The sequence below is a fragment of the Palaemon carinicauda genome, chromosome 31, assembly GCF_036898095.1.
Source record: "Palaemon carinicauda isolate YSFRI2023 chromosome 31, ASM3689809v2, whole genome shotgun sequence".
Taxonomy (NCBI): domain Eukaryota; kingdom Metazoa; phylum Arthropoda; class Malacostraca; order Decapoda; family Palaemonidae; genus Palaemon; species Palaemon carinicauda.
Window position 1 is genome coordinate 34,075,101 of NC_090755.1, and position 20,093 is coordinate 34,095,193.

Consider the following 20,093-nt stretch of genomic DNA (forward strand, 5'->3'; position numbering starts at 1 on the left):
GAACAACTTCATTGTAAATACGAAGATCATGGGATGTCCCTGATAATAAGGGGCTTAGAATCCTTAAAACCCCTTTTCCTCTGGTAGGAGAAATTTACTATGAATACAACGCAGCAAATGTTTCCCGTCACTACCACCCAAAGGCGTGAAATCCTATCGGCAAGAAAGAACAACTACAGCTAAATAACAAAAGATGACCTCATCTGCTAATTAGAAGGAAGTTGCTCAGGTAAGCCAGTGGTTGACCCATGATGGTCACTCCTGAGATATTGTAGCTACCCGCAAGAACAATGACCGAGATATTTTAGCCTCTCAAGTCAGCTTTTGGAGAGTTTGCCTGGTTAGTGCTCGACCCAGATCGTAAGAGGTATGAATTATGCTCTCATAACACTTCCAGACAATGATAATTTAGGTAGTATTAGAACCCTCGCCTATCCTACCATATGTATAGAGGCCAGACAGATACCAGATTCCAGTCTTCTCTTAGCTTAAAGGTAGGCAAGAGGTTCATTGCAAGAAATGTTACAAAGGAACTACGTGAGAAACAATACCAAGAACTTGATCACTCATTAGATATACTTGGACATTTATACTAATTTGACAGACTCTACTGTGCTTTAAACAGTAAAGGAAGATTGAATTTTATGACTGTATAACCCTATCCTCCTTGGAATGAGAAAGTACTCCAAGATACAGGGGAATGCAGTACTGACGGTAGAAGATCAGAAATATAGAAAACTTCCAACAAAATCAAAGATGCTGAACCAGCGATAATTTTAAACTTTACATACTTGATAGAGTGTCTCCTTCATAAGTATATTATTGGTTTTTTGTTATAAGTACGTTTTCCATCGTTTATTCAAGTATTAGATCTAAACTTTTTATTTCCAGATAGGGTTACAGAATTTAGTTATATGTTAGGAGAGATTAGATTTTTGATAATTAGATTGTTGAAAACCAGACTAATTATTCAACAAGCAACTTTTGTAATTTTATCTTCTTATCCTAATCCTCTGGCACCCACGGGATGCATAGGGCCTCAATGAATTCACGCCATATGTCTCTTTCTGTGCCATCTCTCTGAGCTCAACCTAATTCTCAGATCCAACCTCCCTCTGCTTGTCATCAGCCACGTTTTTCTTAGTCTACCACGTCCTCTCCTGCCCAGCGGCTTCCATTCAGGTATATCCTGGACTAACTCATCTTCCTTTCTTAAAATATGACCCATCCATCTCCATCTTGATAATCTAACTATATCGTTCACATTAGGCACCCCTGCCTCCTTGTAAATTGCTGCATTTATCATATGCTGCTGCCATTTGATTTCCAAAATCCTTCTCAATGTTTTATTCTCAAAGGCAAGAAATTTTCCATCAGTTATTACAGTGCTGTACCACGACTCGTGTCCATAAGTTAATATCGATCTTACAAGAGAATTTTGATTTTGCTGTGAACTGATTTTCGGTCTGACCCGTTGCTTGTTCTGCCCTACCTATTCTCTACTTGAATTATGTAACTAGTGATCCATTGTTGGTAATGATGGTTCCTAATTTTTTTTTTATAAAAGTTTGAGTTGAGTAATATTACTTCTCTGATAAGGCAGTTCATCTGATCACTACTATGAATCTGCATGGCCTCGATCTTTCACTGGTTGATAACTAAGCCAATCTTTCTCCCCTCTAAGATTAACCTACCAACCATTTCCTGCATTTCAGCCACTTTAGAGGCAATTAGATCACACAATCTTTTGCCCCCTTTCCATTGAATATCATTATTCATCCTTTGCATTGCCTTTTTCATAAGATAATCAATCACCATGACAATCAGTAGAGGAGATAATATTCCACCTTGCAGTACCCCAGTCTTGACTTCGAGTGCATCTGTAAGACTACCATCAACCATTACCTTACAACAAGTTCCACTATGCATATCCACTAGGAAGTTTACAGTCTTTTCTGGTATCCCATAGTGCCTAAGAATCTTCTTAACATACTATGGGAAATACTATCAAATGTTTTCTTAAAATCCACAAAGCATAAAATGAGAGGTGATTTTAGTTTGTTACACTGTTGAGCTATATGTCGTAGAATAAAACTTTGATTATCACATCCTTTACCCTTTCTGAAACCTGCTTGCTCTATTCAAAGTATTCTATCTATTACAGGTTCTATTTTATTCAATATTACTCACTGGTGATAATGAGATTCTGCACCCATTCCAAGTCACTCAAAACTCCCTTTTTGGGTACTCTAACAATAATCCCTTTCTTTTCCCATTCAACAGGCGTGACTTCATTTCGCCACACATGATTGAATAATTCATTGAACACAACGCATATCAAAATTTAAAAAAAAAGAACGTTTTTGGAAGCAATGTCAAGAGTATTGTATTCTCCAGTGATATGAAGTTGGTTGAAAATTATTGCCCTTAGTTTTGAATAACAGGACATTTAATTTCATCATAAATAATAAGATGTTTGAATCGACAAACTAGTCTGCCCCATATATTTTACTAACTGGATAGAGATACTAAAGGAATTTTATTATGCTTATAAGATGACAGGATATTTCTGTTTCTGAAAGAACTGTCATTTTCAGCCCCCTTTATTCTTAGAATGCTAACAGTTTTGTACCAGTTGCTCCAAAGCCACCATGCCGGTCTCTTAAGTATATTATATTGCCACCTTTACCTTCTTCAACTTTTATCATACTATATGCCTTCCCTACGACCTATATGTTATGTCCCTATAATTCTTGCAATTACCTCTTTCGTATTTACCTTTATTTAGTGGAACAATCATTCCTCTCATCCATTCCTTTGGGACCTTTCCCTCATTCAGACTTACCTTGCAAACCCTGGTCACTTAATCAGCCCCACTATTGTCACAGCTCTGCAGCACGTTGGAAGAATTAAAATAGATGATTTGTATTAGTATTTAAGGATGAATATAATGTAAAAAAAAAATTATAAATTGGAAGAGACAGTCTATGGACACCAAAGTAGGAATTGAAGATGTTGGGTCAAGTCTCCATTGTGAAAGTGAAGCGAATGTACTGAATGCAACTGAAATAGGGATGAAAGTGCACGTATTGTATGTGAACGAAAACATCAGTCAGGTTTTATGGTCATGGGGTAAGAATGAAGGACGATGGGATGATAACAAGAGTGGGTGATTCAGAATTGTTAGGAGGGAGGAGGAAAGGAAGACATAATAGAGGAGTTGGAAAAGTTATTGAAACGGGATTGTCTTATTATCCAGTGAACAGGAATTCTACATGCTGCTAATGAACTATCTACGAAAGTGTATCGAAGGGCTAATATTGTGTGGATTATTTTCACTGTATTGTATGTCAATCGTTGATTTAGTTATTAAACTATGAATGTTGTTTAGGGTTCACTCTCGTGTTAGTGACCTTCTTAATGAGAGACTGCCTTGATGAAGTAATTGAGCTTCAGCATGGCATATCATTCTCGTGCTGAAGCTTGGTGACGGGCAAGAATGCTCTTGAACTTGGGGAAATTGCTCCCACAGTTTGAATCTAAATTTCTTTTCGCTCATCTTTTTCTTACTTTGGATATTACTTCGACCTTCTCCTAATCTTATAAACTTTCTTTCGTGCTGCTGTCCATATATACTGTATATATATATATATATATATATATATATATATATATATATATATATATATATATAAATGTATATATATATATATATATATATATATATGAATATATATATATGTATATATATATATATTTATATATATATATATATATATATATATATATATATATATATATATATATATATATATATATATATATATATATATATATATATATCTACTTATTTTAATGAGCTTAAATGTTTCTACATCCATTATTGCCGGTGGCGTGGATGATTCTACATCTGTTATTGCTGCCTACTTCGATGAATGGGAGGAGGTATCACGGTTGGGAGGTATTTGGATTCAAAGCTGTATGTGAGAGCATTGGATGATCTAAGCCATCCTGAAGATGGTTTGGACCTTTTTGGCGAAACTATTCTCAAGGATTAGGTCTTCGGAATCCAGGGAGATCCAAAGATTGGGGTAGGACTATCAGCTTCTGGTCGGAAGCCCATCATTACAGATATGGGGAGGATGATTCCATAGTTTCTTGGTCTCAGTCCTAACAGGCTGGTTTAGCTTACACCTGTGCCTCTAAATCTGTTTTGGTGCTATCCTTCGGATAGGGTATTGAGTGGACCACCTAGGAAGTATAATCTCATTGTGCTGATAGTGGAGAATGCAAATTTCCTATCTGACGTGTGATGCCTCAATATTCTCGAGTATGTAAACCTAACCAATCAACCAACCTATCTCGACCCCTGCTTTATGGATTTTTCAAATAACGAACCCCATCCCTGGATACGCTGACTCTCCCTTGGCATTGTTGACGACCTCTGCTAATTTAATTTAGGAAAACTAAAAAAGACCACTCTACTGATGGTAAAAAATATAGCAATTTGGGTAACACAAGGAAACTGCGAATCATTCATGTTGTCCAAATTCCATTAAAGACAAATTATGGTCACATATATAGAGCATTTGAGAGCTATGGATTGATAAAGAAAATAAGAATGAGGCTTAGAGATGAAAAATGAGACTCATGGATATCTTTTGATAGTCATGGCGAAGCGTTTGATGCTGTTTGTATTATTAGTAATATTAAAATTACACAACTTGAACATCATGGGAGCTGTTTGTGATAAGGTCCCAAAGGACTTGGATGTATACAAACCTGCTGATCGTTTTGAAAAAGACGTAAATGTACCCATGCCTTCACAAAGATAGCCAAAACCGCCAATTTGGCTTGTAGCTGAACTTGAAGGGATAATAGGGAATTATTTTAAAATATGTAAATTGATTCAGAAAAAAAGCAGGAACCATTGCACCAGGTGATATATCATGTTTTGGAAAAAGAAATAGTTATCTCATCCACGCCAAATCCTTGACACAGTCTGCAATACTATCTAACTTACAAACAAGCAGTAATAAAATTACATTAGAAATCAAATCTCATCTAAATTCTAGTTATGGAAGGTGAATAGTTTTAATAAAGACCTGTATGAATTTACAGAGGAGATACTTTCCAGGTGTCCATTAAATGTATGGAAAGTGCATAAGGTTCCTGAAACATCGAGGATTATACTTACATTCCAGAATGCTTATGTACCTTTCCATATTGTTATTGAAAATGAAAGAATTAAAGTTTGTCCTTTCAAGAAGATATCTAACTCGATTGCGGAGAATTTAATTATATACAAAAAATGTAGAGCACAGTTCCGTCGTGCCATGAAAGAAGCTAGTCACCCAGTCATGAGTGTCTTTTGTATCCTCTATTAACAGTAGCACACCACCATCTTCTGTGTAGAGGAAAGTAAAAATGATAGCAGTCAAATTTTCCCCTAACCCACCACAAGTGTATCATGCAAGTGTATAGCAGCCTCTGGTCACCAGTATAGGAACTTTGAAGAAAAGAAAATTTAAAATTTTGCAATAGGAAGGGAGGAGTCATACAATTCTTCTTTTACTGAAAGAGAATTTGATTCTGCCCTTTTTACTTGTAATGATACAGTCCCTGGACCTGATGGAATTGCATATGCAATTATTAAACATGCACATTTTAATACCAAGTTATTCATTTTAGGCATTATCAACTGAATATTATATGATCATAGTTATTCAAGTGTTTGGCAACTAGCCATTATTTTAGCCTTTTTAAAACCCAGTAAGGGTAAGTTTTTAGCAGCAAACCATCGACCAATTGCATTGACCTCTTGCTTTTGTAAGATCATGGAGAACATGGTAAATGCATGACTGATGTGGTACCTGGAAAAGAAAGGTATTTTATCACCTATGCAGTGTGGATTTAGGAAAATGTACTCGGCAACTGATGTGTTGATACAACTCGAGTCATCTATTTGTGAAGTCTTTTTCTTCCAAACAGCACCATGTAAATCTTTTTTTACCTTGATACTACATGGAGATATGTTATACCTAAAACCATTCATAATTTGGGATGATCTCTCCATATCATTTGCCGGAGCTAGAAAGGCAATGGTTGAGAAAAAAACTGCAACTCTCAATTGACAAAATTATTCAGTGGGCTGATATGAATGGGTTTAAGTTTTCGACAAGCAAAACTATTGTTGTAAACTTTTGTTGTAACATCACTGGGATAGTCTAGATGGCAATAAAATGAGAGAAATAACAAATTTCATATCTCCTTGGAGGTATAACATAATGCCCCGAAAACGGGAGACGTCTCTTTGCCGTCTCCGTATTGGTCACACTCGGTTGACACACGAGTTTCTGCTGAAGGGCCAACACCAACCGTATTGTGACGACTGTTTAGTCCCTCTAACAGTGAGGCATTTGTTGACTGAATGCCCCAATTATGATAACTTAAGGAACAGATATTTGTTTGAGGCTCGAGGTGAGGGTGGCAGGTTCATCCTTGCCAAGATTCTTGGACACGATGTGTCCTACTATGCAAGTGGCATTTTTAGATTTATTTCAGAAACAGGTCTTTTGAAAACTATTTAACTTTTATAATGACATTCAACTTTTATGAATTTAATTGAATATTCTTTTATTTTTTTTATATATAAACTAAATGATATCGGTGTTAATGACCTTAGATGTCAGGATACCTGAAAACTTTAAATCAATCAATCGGGGATTACATCCAGACCAGAATATATACATCAAAGGTCAACAAATTCCATGTGGAAATGAAGCTAAATTTTTAGGTTTGATATTTGATTGTAGGCTTACATGGGTTCCTTATTAAAGGCATTAAAAGCTAAATATCTTGAGGCTCCAAATCTTTTAAAAGTATTGTCCAATACATCAGGGGGTGGGGGCAGACCGCAAAACTATTTCAAAGTTACACAAGGCCTTAATTTTTTTTTTTTTCAAAATTTAGTTATGGCTGTGAAATATACTCCTCAGGTACCCCAAGACGATTAAAATTTTAGATTTTATGCACCATACTGGTATCAGATTGGCAACAGGAGCATTTAGAACTTCACCCATTCCAAGCCTCCTTGTTGACGCTTGAGAATTACTGTTAGACCTTTACCGAAAGTCTTCTATTATTCTGTATTGGTTTAGGTTGCAAAGACTTCTTAATTCTTTAGCCTATCAGACTGCAAGCCTTATAAGGCACTCAACATACCTTATGGTTTTCGAATGAAATAATTGATAGACAGTCTTGATATAGAACTAAAATGCTTCCATTTAAGGTATCATCATCGCCTCCACTGAAAATAACCAGAGGTATCTTTTTGTAATTATTTTATTGGAGTTAAAAAGAATATGACTGATTTACAAGCCAGGTCTCTTTTTATGGAGCATGTTGTAGAAGAGGAAGAATCCAATTGTATATATGCTGATGGCTTCAAATCTGATGCTGACGTTAGATTAGATGTATATAGTACTGCTTTTAATTGTAGAGGTGCACTCCCTGTGCCAGCTTCCATATTTACTGCCGAACTATATGGCATACTAGCCGCTGTTGAAAAAATAGCGTTGGAAGAGGGGGGAAATGTTACCATTTTTAGTGATGTAAGGAGTGTCCTTGTAGCTTTAGAAGTTTTTTATTCCGGTAACCCTTTAGTTTTAAAGATTTTAGAATGGCCTTCACTATTGGACTGAGAGGTATGACAGTTCAATTTTGCTTGGTTCCGGCACACATAGGTGTACTTGGAAACGAGAAGCAGATTTACTGGCAAAGAATGCTGCAGCTGAGTTGCTATCAAGAAGGTATCCCATTATTTATGATGCTTGTTTACCCAACTTTAAGAATTTGATTTCTAATAATTGACAACAGTATTGGGATAGTTTAATTGAAAATATGCGAGAAATAACGAATTTTAAATACCCCTGGGAGACTACTCTTTATCGTCTCCGCATTGGTCATACTCGGTTGACACATGAATATCTGCTTACTGGTCAATACCAGCCTTATTGTGAGGACTGTTTGGTACCCTTGACAGTGAGGCATTTTCTGACCGAATGCCTCTCATATAGTAGTGAAATAAATACATATCTGTTCGAGGCTCGAGGTGAGAATGGCAGGTTCATCTTTACTGAGGTTCTTGGACACGATGTGTCCTACCATGCTCGCTGTATTTCTAGCTTTATTTCAGAACAGAAGAAGGTCGTCTGAAAGCTATTTAACCTTTAAAACAACATCTGTGCTTTTATGGTTTTAACTGAATATTCTTTTATTCTTTATTCATAGTAAATGATATCGGTGTCAATGACCTTAGATGTCAGGATTGTTGAAAACCTCAAATCAATCAATCAATCTTTTGTTAGTGAAAAATCTTTATAATATATATATACACACATATATATACACCCACCCACACACACACACACACACACACACACACATATATATATATATATGATATATATATATATATATATATATATATATATATATATATATATAATATATATATATATATATATATATATATATATATATATATATATATATATATATATATATATATATATATATATGTATATATTCACAGATGGGTGAAATAAAAGTTCTACAGTTACGGAAATTAATTGTAGAGAAATACTTTTTAATTATGTTTTCTACAGGTTAAAAAAGAGACCTGGAATCGCCTTACCGTTGTGAAAGCGTGACAGCAATTAGCAAGCAGTGGAGCTAATATTAAAAAAAAGATACTGACCAACATAATGAAAAGGATTTTTCCAGTTGTTTTTTGAGAATGACAAATCGGCGAATATTTCTTATTATTGATGGAAATCCATCCTTTCATTTCTGTTAGTAGAGAGAGAGAGAGAGAGAGAGAGAGAGAGAGAGAGAGAGAGAGAGAGAGAGAGAGAGAGAGATTTTGTTCTTAAGTAGTGTATAATTTATCTGGCATTACGTTTTCAAAGGAGAGAGAGAGAGAGAGAGAGAGAGAGAGAGAGAGAGAGAGAGAGAGAGAGAGAGAGAGAGAGAGAGAGAGAGAGAATAAAACCAGCATGGCATGAACATGCCTGCCAGACAACTCCTCTCACAGTACGATAGTGTGGGCGTGGCCCTCGCTGCCGGCAGGTGAGTAGATTACAGGTGCCTGTTTGTAGTTGCTTCGTAAAGCTTGTGAAATATAGACGTCAGAACACGCCCACACACGTTCTCCTCAACCCCTGGCGACCGCGTGTGTGCATGTTTACGTATTCCTAGTGCCACCAGAAGATTCTCAGTGACAAGTTTATTTTCACGAAAGGGTGTGATACAAGTGCTTGACATATAGTTTGGGATTTTAAATTCTATTTTCCTTCTGTTTTATGCGTTTCATCATGAACCATTTGTGACCCCCAAAAAGGGATACAATTTCTTTATGACCTGATCACCATTTTGACCTATGATGATGAATTCAGGTGAGTTCGCTGTAAAAGGTAATGAATTGATTATTTATAAGGAAAATATACTCATAGTTTTGTACATAATACCACAGTTACAAGTCTTATTATATCCCGAATGCTTAATTTAAAAAGGTATGAAGGTAGATATGCTGACTCATAATAACACAAATTATAATACAGTTTTTAAGTCATAATAAGATTTTAAGGTTTTTTTTTTATTCGAAAAAAAAAAAAAACTACCAGAAATCTCTGCAAAAATTCAAATCTTGCTGCAAATGACAGTGATTTGGACGAATTTTAATAATTCAAAGAATATTGCATCGCCATTTGTATGTTATGAGAATAAACATAATTGCTGTTGAATTTTGTTTATTCCATTACAAGAAGTTTTATCTATTTTGTTTTAAAGAAAACAAAACAGATGAACATTTTGCTAAGTGTTTACGTAGGCTTTGGCATTAGATTGGAATTACTGAAAATATGAGTATTTTTTCATATCTTAAAATAAAATTTATACCGTCCATTGAGATAACCAACTGTAATGGTATTGTTAAAAAAACGTTGAGAGAAGATAGATACAAAGCTTTTAACTTTTTTAAAGCCATACTAAAAAGTTATTCTTTAAACGAACATCCTTCAAAAGTAAATGTTCATTTATTACCTACACACACACATATATGTATATATATATAAATATATATATATATATATATATATATATATATATATATATATATATATATATATATATATATATATATATATATATATATATATATATATATATATATATATATATGTATATATGTATATATATATATATATATATATATATATATATATATATATATATATATTATGAGTGTGTGCATGTGTATGTAAACATGGAGAGAAAGAGGGAGAGAAGACAAAATTGTACTTAAGATCTGTACACACATATATATATATATATATATATATATATATATACACATATATATTCATATATGAAATATATACACATATATATATATATATATATATATATATATATATATATATATATATATATATATATATATATATATATATATATATATATATTTATATATTTATATTTATATATGAAATATATACACACATAAATATATGTATAATATATATTTGATAAAAGTGTGTGCTTTTTGTGTATGTATATTTATGTACACACAGAGAAATAGGGAGAGGAGACGGAAATGTTTGTAAGACCTGTTCAAATACGGAAACTAAATGGAAACTCAGTGAAATATAAATTGAAATATAAATATCTAAAAAAAAAAGAATGTACGATCTCAATATAGCCTCCTCATTGTCAATTTAACCCGGACTAGTAGTGGCATGGCGCACCTCCGCTGCTTCTCTGCTGCGATTTCAATATAATGATAATCATACATCTGTACCTGATCGGTGTAATTAAAAAACTCCTTCTTTGGTCATTTTAATGCAGGTCACCCGTTACGATTTTTGGACGCCATCTGGGTCTAGAAACTTCAGGAGAGAAAAAACCACAGAGGAGGTTGAAAGAGAGAGAGAGAGATCACTAGGAATTTAAATTAAAATGATCTGGCTGTTCTAGCTTTACTGCAATAAGAGAGAGAGAGAGAGAGAGAGAGAGAGAGAGAGAGAGAGAGAGAGAGAGAGAGAGAGAGAGAGAGACTGTATTAATGAGAAAAAAAATAATTGCAATAAAGTAGCAAAGAATGGACAAGCAATGGACACATATTAAGGGAAAATAATTGTCAACCTAAGTGGAGAGAGAGAGAGAGAGAGAGAGAGAGAGAGAGAGAGAGAGAGAGAGAGAGAGAGAGAGAGAGAGAGAGATGATTATGGGCCTTTATTGAAGATTTAGTTCTAATAAAATTGTGGGATATAGAGTTATCTTAAATTTGCATCCCTTTTGAATTTAATTTAAGTAGTTTTTGTGTCAGGAAAACCGAAGGGGTTTTAATAAGGATTTTATTAATTTGATGACGTGGGTCATATACGAGTTGGTGTACTGTTGATTATATTGTTTAAAGTTTCCTGCGCATTCTTATTGAATTTGTATCAATAAAGTTTTTACAAGTTTTTGAGAATATTTTGGCTTTTCTTTTTTAATTTGTTGTGAATGGCTTTATACATTGCATTTTAGAAATTATTGTTATTTTATCTGTATTTACACGCGCCCTCATTTTAAAAAAAGATAAAGATTTTTTTTCCTATAAAAAAACATGGATATTAAACATATTTTCCTTACTTCATAAAGTCATGATACTGTAGGCTGTCTGAAAAGAAAAGATTTTAGGTGCATTGAAAATATGGAGACCTATATGAGTGGGAACCCAGAGTCCTTGTCTGGCCTAAAAAAAAGAAAAGAAAAGAATAAACATCGTGAATGAAACGTGTGGGCTTTGTAGTAAAGGGAAAAGTTTTGAACTGTAAATGTTTGAACTAAATTTAGGCTATTTGAATTTTTATGCGCATTTGGCTACATCCGAAATTTTCTCCCAGCACTTATTATAGTACACTTAGATTACTTCTAACATTTCATTGAAGTCGCTTCCTTTATTTCCAACACTTTATTCAATTTACATCCTTTTACACGTCATTCTGATCACTTATTTAAATTTTCTTCCAACACTTCATTAAGTTCAATTTGCTTTTAACACTTCTTTCAGGTCACTACTTTGCTTCCAACACTTCATTTAGTTCAATTTGCTTTTAACACTTCTTTCAGGTCACTACTTTGCTTTCAACACTTCATTCAGGTCGCCACCATGCTTCCAAAGCGTTTCATTCGTCTCACTTCCTTTGCATCCAATACTTCATTCTATTTACATCCTTTGTTTTTAAAACTTCTTCCAATCACTTAATTTTCAAACTTCAACTAATTCACTTCTACGATTAGATTTGGAATCCTTTTCATCAATCCTCATTTGATCCACTTGATTTTCATTCGAGAAGTAATTCCATATAATCTCGGTCATGTGAACATTTAAATGTTTGTATACATACATACATACATACGTGTATCGGACCGAAACACAATAGTTATTATGAAATTTATTTATAATTTTCGATTCAAGTATAGTGATGTACTAATTTGCATATCTATCATTCTATATGTATATATATATATATATATATATATATATATATATATATATATATATATATATATATATATATATATATATATGATATGTTTATAAGAATAAATGTATTTATACGGACGCTTGCATTCGGTGTCAACTTATAATCTTATCATAGTTGAGGTAACTAAAGTAGATGAGTTAAGTATCGCCTATTACGAAATAGAAAACTGTCTTTGGGTGACGTTATTCGCCTGTGAAAGAATACCAAGTTAATGTTATTTAGTCAAACACCTAAGAATCTGTTATTTGGAGTCTTGCACACTTCAAAATTATTAACTGTGAAAGATCCTCATCAACATAGTCTTTTCATTTCAATACTGTTGATAACGAGACTTTGCGACCATATCTGATCTTTTTATGTTTGCAGAACGGATTTTTAGAGATGTGTTTGTTCTAGCGGAAGATGTGTTTCGTTATTTCGTTACTGGAGGTTATACCACTTCATGTCACTCGGACATGATCTTGTTATAAAGGAGAATAAACTACAATTCAGGTAATGATTAAGTTACAATGAGACTTCAATGTCCAGTTCATTATATATATTATATATATATATATATATACACAGTATATGTATATATATATATATATATATATATATATACAGTATATATATATATATATATATATATATATATATATATATATATATATATATACACACACAGTATATATATATATATATATATATATATATATATATATATATATATATATATTCTTTCTGAGTGGGGATACCTTAGTTAACATGGTAAAAGGGTTTGTGTATGGCCATGATCAGTGAAGCTGTATGAGACAGGCCACCCATACTAAGTTGGTTTGCTGCGAGGTATCAAACAAAAATCTCTCTAACATCACAAATTCGTAGTGGCCAGCGTATTGATAAGAAATGGCTAAACCTCATGTCTGGGGCCTTTGTCCTGCAGTGGACTAGAAACTGCTGTATTTGTTGTTGTTGATATTGTTGTTTTATATGTATATATATATATATATTTATACATATACTGTATATATATGTATGTATATATTGTATATATATATGTATATATATATATATATCTATGTGTGTGTGTACACTAGTGTTTATGTCTTTTAAAGATTTCAGAAATATTTATTACCTTGTCTTTGCATCATGCATATGATTTATGAGGCACGCTATGGTGCTCTAAGCGACTAAATCCTCCAGCGCCGCGTGAGGAAAAAGTCGTCCTCCATACTGATTGTGCCATCCCTGTCTGTTGGTGTCTTCAGGCAAATCATCTCAGGTGTTTCCTTGCTCTTTCTACAGTTCTCACATTGAAACATTGAGATTTCCAAGTAACAATATATCTTAATAATTAAAATCTCTGGTTGAAGAACATGTCCCAGCCAACGTCACACACCGACAAGTATTTAATCTTCACTTTATACGATCATTGTAATCTTTTGTGTCATTCAATAGAAAGTGCTTCATCTTTGATAGCAATAGAAATAATATAAAATCTTAACTTATGGAATCAAAATCCCCTTTTAGAGACAAAATCTCTATGTGCAAATAAAGTACATAATTTTATATCATGGAGCATATAGGTCTTTTTGTTAAGCATGCCCATATACGGAAAAGATGCTTGTATAAGGTAACAATTTCATCACATACATAAATACAGTAATGCTTTGGATCTTCATATACAAAGTTGTCCATGCGTGTGTGTGTGACAAGATGACAAGAAGAGAAATGTAGTTAGGTGCACGTTTGATTTGTTCTTATATACTAGTGTAGGCGGTGACCCGTCAAAAAATAGTGAAAAATATTAAGATACACACGCATTCAACCCTTTCCACTCCTCCCAATTTCCTAACTACAACCCTTCTCACCAGAGGATGACTACCCTGTTATGCTTAAGAAAGGATAAACTATACGTATGTATATATATATATATATATATATATATATATATATATATATATATATATATATATATATATATATATATATATATGTAAAGAAGAGAACGAAGAGTCTAGACAGCATCTCTTATATTTATTGGTTCCGACGTTTCGGGACTCATCCCATTATCAAGGCTAAGAAAGGCATAATATATAAGTAGAACTCAGTAAAATTATAAATTACAAAACAGTTTAGCATTAAAGTTATATATACAGATACAAGTATAAACAGTAAATCAAATGAAGTAATTTATAATTTTACTGAGTTTTACTTATAATATTTTATGTCTTTTGTAGCCTTGATAATGGGATGAGTCCCGAAACGTCGGAACCAATAAATATGCGAGATGGTATCCAGACTTTTCGTTCCCTTCTTTATTATATATATATATATATATATATATATATATATATATATATATATATATATATATATATACATATATTTATATATATACATATATATATGTGTATATATATATATATATATATATATATATATATATATATATATATATATATATATATATATATATATATATATACACACTCATATACACGTATAGTTTATCATTTCTTGAGCGTAGCAGGTTCATAAACATGTAAGTACATTTACACGTGTATATGTATAATATATATATATTTGTATATGATCATGTTTTATTTTCTATATCTATTTCTGTGTTTGCTTTGTGTTTATGTTGATATTTTTCCATAATTCTGTTGTAATTAGGGTTGATTTACTCAATCATAAACAGTTTCTTTTCGAAACTGTAGGAACAAATATTTCAGATGTATTCACTTACATGCATAGTAATCAGAAAATGTCTAGGAATTGCCCTATAACTTTCCAAGCCGAGTCAGTTTACTTTGATTTAATCTTTTTTTTTTTTATTTAAAGTACGACATTTCATTCTTTTGCTATTTGGGTTTGTATGAAGATAGTATACCTAAGGCGTGCTCCACCCCCTCCATTATCAGGACTATTTTTATCAGTCTTTGTTGAACTCAAACATGAACGGAACAGTTAGATACCCCTGCTGGGTTCTTGGAGAGTCAGCGGCATAGTATTGCCCCTTGAGGAGGCCATTCGTGGTTACCTGAAATCATTCAGAAATCAGCCCAAGTCTGTGATTATAAAAGTGCTTCTCAAAGTCAACCAGAATCAGGTGTACTTACTCATCGTTGATAGATGCAACCCTAGTGGCGTATTACATTCCCTTGGTTAATCAACTTGCGTGAGCAGTTTAATGTGTAAACCTTATGCGGTGTTATGCTTGATGTGGAGTTGTGCCAAAATTGATTAACCAACTCCTTAATAAATACCAATTTAGTAACCAAATAGAGTTTTCTAGAGTTTGATATGTACTTTAGTGAAATCACATAGTTTTAGCAGTGTATAATTAGTGAAATCAAATTGGTTGGGCGATTTTTAACGGCTAAAATCTCTTGAGTTAGTAGTTTGAAATATCTGAAATCCAAAAGAGGCGCTGGTTTAAATTTACTTAAACTCAGACATAGACTTGCAGCCTTTTTTTTTTCTTTTTTATATCAATCTCTTTCACTATCGTTCAGTTACTACTTTGTGCATGTTGCATAAGATTTTGCATAATTTAGATCATCCTTTGCATTCAGACCTTCCCAAACTATACTTTTCAGTACATAGTATTGGGTATGCAGTTAATTCTAACATTTTTGCTTTCTACATCATAAAGATCAATACTATACAGTAATTTAGATGTTTTATTGCTTCTGTGTCCAGATTGTGGAATGATTCTACTAATGTGACGCACAATCTGTGGAACATCAGAAGTTCAAACTTGTTGCAAATACTTTTCTATTGAACATGTTGACATGTTTCATTTCATACTTTATATATTATTTGTCTGGTTAGCGTTGTTACTGATTTTCATATATTTTATTATTGCTTTTTTATAGTTGATTAGTTATTTCTATATTTCTTTTTTGCATTGTGCTGCTTTCCGTGTTGGAGCCATTGGGCATGCATCATTTTGCCATTCCAATAAAGATGCAGCTTGGCTAGTAATAATAATGAGTTACTGGTCTTGAATTGCTTAATGAGAAAATAAATGTTTTGGAATGGCATAACTTAGCTGGAGTCAGTTGTTTAGAATGTTTGAAACTTTTATGTAATATTGTGGAATCAATCATTCAGTGGTTCAGAATAGAAACCCCCCCCCCAAAAAAAAAAAAGTAGTCAGTGTTTTTGAATTGTAGAAATCAAGCAGTAAGTGATTTATTATTATTATTATTATTATTATTATTATTATTATTATTATTATTATTAATATTGTTACTAGACAAGCTACAACCATAGTTTGAAAATTAGGATGCTATAAGCCCTATGGCATGAATTAGCGAGCGGTAGTGGTTTCGAATTGCTGAAATCAAGTGGAGACTGATTTAGGGTTTGCTTAAATCAAACACTCGGTGATCTAGAATTTGGCAGTTTAGAAATGATAAAATCAAATATGTAGCGATAAAGAATGGTTGAAATTAGCCAGAGCTGGTAGTTGAGAATAGCTGAAACCAACTAGTCAATGATTTAGAATTGCTGAAATCAGCCAGTAGTTTAGAGTGATTGAAATTAAAGGAAAGGACTTAGAACCGATGAAATCAAGCAGTGGTTTAGAATGAATGAAATTAGTCACAGTTAGGGGTTATAAAGTATGGCTAAAACTAACTAGTTAGTGGTAGAAAATTGTTTAAAGCTACCAGAGTCAGTGTTTTTTGTTTCATACTCTAGCTGGGTCTAGTCTGTATCAGTGGTTTGATATATCATTACTGATGGTAACCCATCCAAGTATCGACCAACTCCAATTACTACTTGCTGATTTCACTTGAGTGCTGTAATTTCATTACATCTAATTAGTACTCACTTAACCAAGTTCTGTGCTGGGCTATGCTTCGATGTAATTGATGTTCATTTTTGCTGTATAACGGTATTTTTTTTTCACTTCTTTAATGATATTACCATTTACGGAAGGCCCAAATTGTCACTATCATTATTGGTGGTGCTGCTTTTGTTGTTGTTACTGTTGTCATTACGTTCACGATGAACTTAATTGACGTTCTTTACTCTAGCGATGTCTAAATTCAAAAGGTTTTATATCAGTCATTGAGATTTAATTGGGTGTAAAATTTTTCATATATACTCTTATTTCTTAGATTATTTTTTGTGACATTCTGTTTTAATGTTAGATTAGGATTCTTCTCAAATATGCCAAGCAAGATTTTGTTCACTTCAAATTCCTGCCCTTTTTTAGCGCCTAGCTTTCTAATTCGATTACATTAATTAAAGTCAAGAAATCTCTGAAGGTAATTTTGGAAAAAAAAAAAAAAAAAAAAAAAAAAAAAAAAAAAAAAAAAAAAAAAAAAAAACCCGAGTTGGATTTCGTCGTCCGCGAAGTTTAGAATTTGTGATCAAGGTGCCTGTCGCAACAAGTGGTTGCGTTCTGTTGGGACGCGTGTTCCAATTTGAAACGCAACCGTTTTGGACGTGATTTAATGGGTCTATTTACACGCTTCTGTTTTTTCGTCGTGTTTTTCCAACAATATTCTGAGCACTTTTCCTTATGGTTAGCTTGAAAGACGCATGTCGCTGGGTGGTTCTATGTTTTATTCAATGGTTTCTGTCGGGTGTTATCCAGCTGTTTTTATACTGTATATATTTCCATTCTTCCATTTACAAAAGTATGAGTACGATAACTTATTGTGGACGTAAGCTAGATCGGTTTTTGAAATTTTGGTAGTAAACTCTCTTTTTATGTGATCTATATAGTCTGAAAAGAAATAATAATTATATTTTTTTTCATATGCATCAAAATATTTCTTTACCATTAAACTACATAATTTACGACCAAAAGGAAGTCAAAATTAACCCAAACTGTATTGTTATCCATATTTAACAAAGCTTAGTCTTCTTCTCTTTAACTTTACCAATAATATGATCTGATCTCTGCAAAGCCTCCAGTAAATGACACTGTACAGCTGCTGCATCTGGGCCGATTGAAATATCTCGTTCCAATTGTGATGGTGACTGGTCGACTAACTTGCAAGTCAGGTGAGTACTTACTTCCAGACAGCACACGCGGAAACACATTGCTGTTAGGTTCTCGGGTCTTACTGTGACCCGTGTCCGATTAAGGAGGACACAGTACCCTCTTACCCCCTTTTTTTAATCGTTCAACTTTGGATACTTCGTTTTCATTGTAACAAGATGCGACTCGCAACAAAATCCTAAGATGTACTGCAAGAACTAGGCATCTCTTTAGTTAAATCCAATCGTGACTTTTGAACTAAACGATGAATTATGTACTTGATAGTGGGTCGAGTTCAGTGGGTCCCAATCATGGTAAAGAAAGGCAATAGACTAGTAAACCTTATCCCAAATGATTTGTTGAGAACTGGTAGACTTTCTACTTGGTGGGAAAAGTACTTACCTCTCCTTTCTATATTGCGTCGTATGTACCTCAGGTTACAATGCTGATCTCAAGGTCTTGTTTATTATAGCCTACAGACGATGAAATATAACCAACAAAAACCATGGTAAACAATTGCATTCTTATCTCCTTAACTATGTAATTGCGCGCTGCCTGTCAAGGGACTTGCCTTAGCTCAATGATGCGACCCTATAAAGAAAGCAAAACAAAACTTAATTTCTTACGTTAAATTCACAATTCTTATTTTATTTACTTGTTTCTACGCTGCAAAGTAGTTAAAGTTGAACACATTTAAGATGTACAGTACTTATGAGGCTTTGTCGAACCCCAAAATAATTTTCGTGATCTGAAGATAGTTAAGACGTTATTTGCAAACGAAATAATAAGATCCAAGGAGAATTTCAGCTCCCAGAATGTGAAAATGACTTTTTCCATATTTCGCAGTTATCTATATTTTATTGATAATTATTGTTAGTGTACGCGACCCGTCAAAATGATGTCTAAATATTTCAATAGTTATGCACACACGGACAAACACATTCAATCTTTCCCACCACCTCCCCCTTTCCTAATTACAAAACGGCAGTTTAGGCAATTTGTCGGTGATTGTGACTGCCTGTCAGGGTACCCCCTTCTCACTAGGGTATGACCACTCCCTCTCCCCTTACCCAAGGGACGGTGATAGACCGAGTAGTCATACGATTGTCAATGTCGTTCAGCGTGACAGGGAAGAAATATATATAGAGCATGGCAGTTGCTCTTTTATATTGTTATATTGGGGAGAGGGTTATGATTATTGTTGCTAGTTAGGTCGTTCATTATGTACACAAAATAGCTTTGCATTTTAAATGGGGTGGAGTTATTACCGCAGCAATTGTGGCTTCTCATTGCACGGTCAGAATAACCTTCGCCGTGGGAATGCATTGCAAATAGAGCGTCACATGGATCAGGTGCTATAATCTTGATTAGCTATTTTTTTTCTTTTTCTTTTTTTAGAGAAAACAAACTTCATATTTCAATGTCTGAGTGAACGGGGTTTTGTTTATACGCTGAGGCGCGCGCAGGCTGGCTTCATTGATGCGAGATTAGGAGATTGGTGTGAGAAGAAA

The 20,093-nt window shown here is 33.5% G+C and overlaps 1 protein-coding gene across 1 annotated transcript in view; it reads left to right on the top strand.

Annotated features, from left to right (window-relative positions):
* Positions 1-9,177: 9,177 nt before the first annotated feature.
* The window catches only part of LOC137624394 (uncharacterized), a 70,593-nt gene continuing 59,677 nt past the window's right edge, over positions 9,178-20,093 (top strand). Inside the window, exon 1 of the mRNA XM_068355131.1 lies at positions 9,178-9,458. Coding sequence (XP_068211232.1) covers positions 9,443-9,458 — 16 coding nt within the window. The 5' untranslated portion in view covers positions 9,178-9,442. The remainder of the gene's footprint in view (positions 9,459-20,093) is intronic.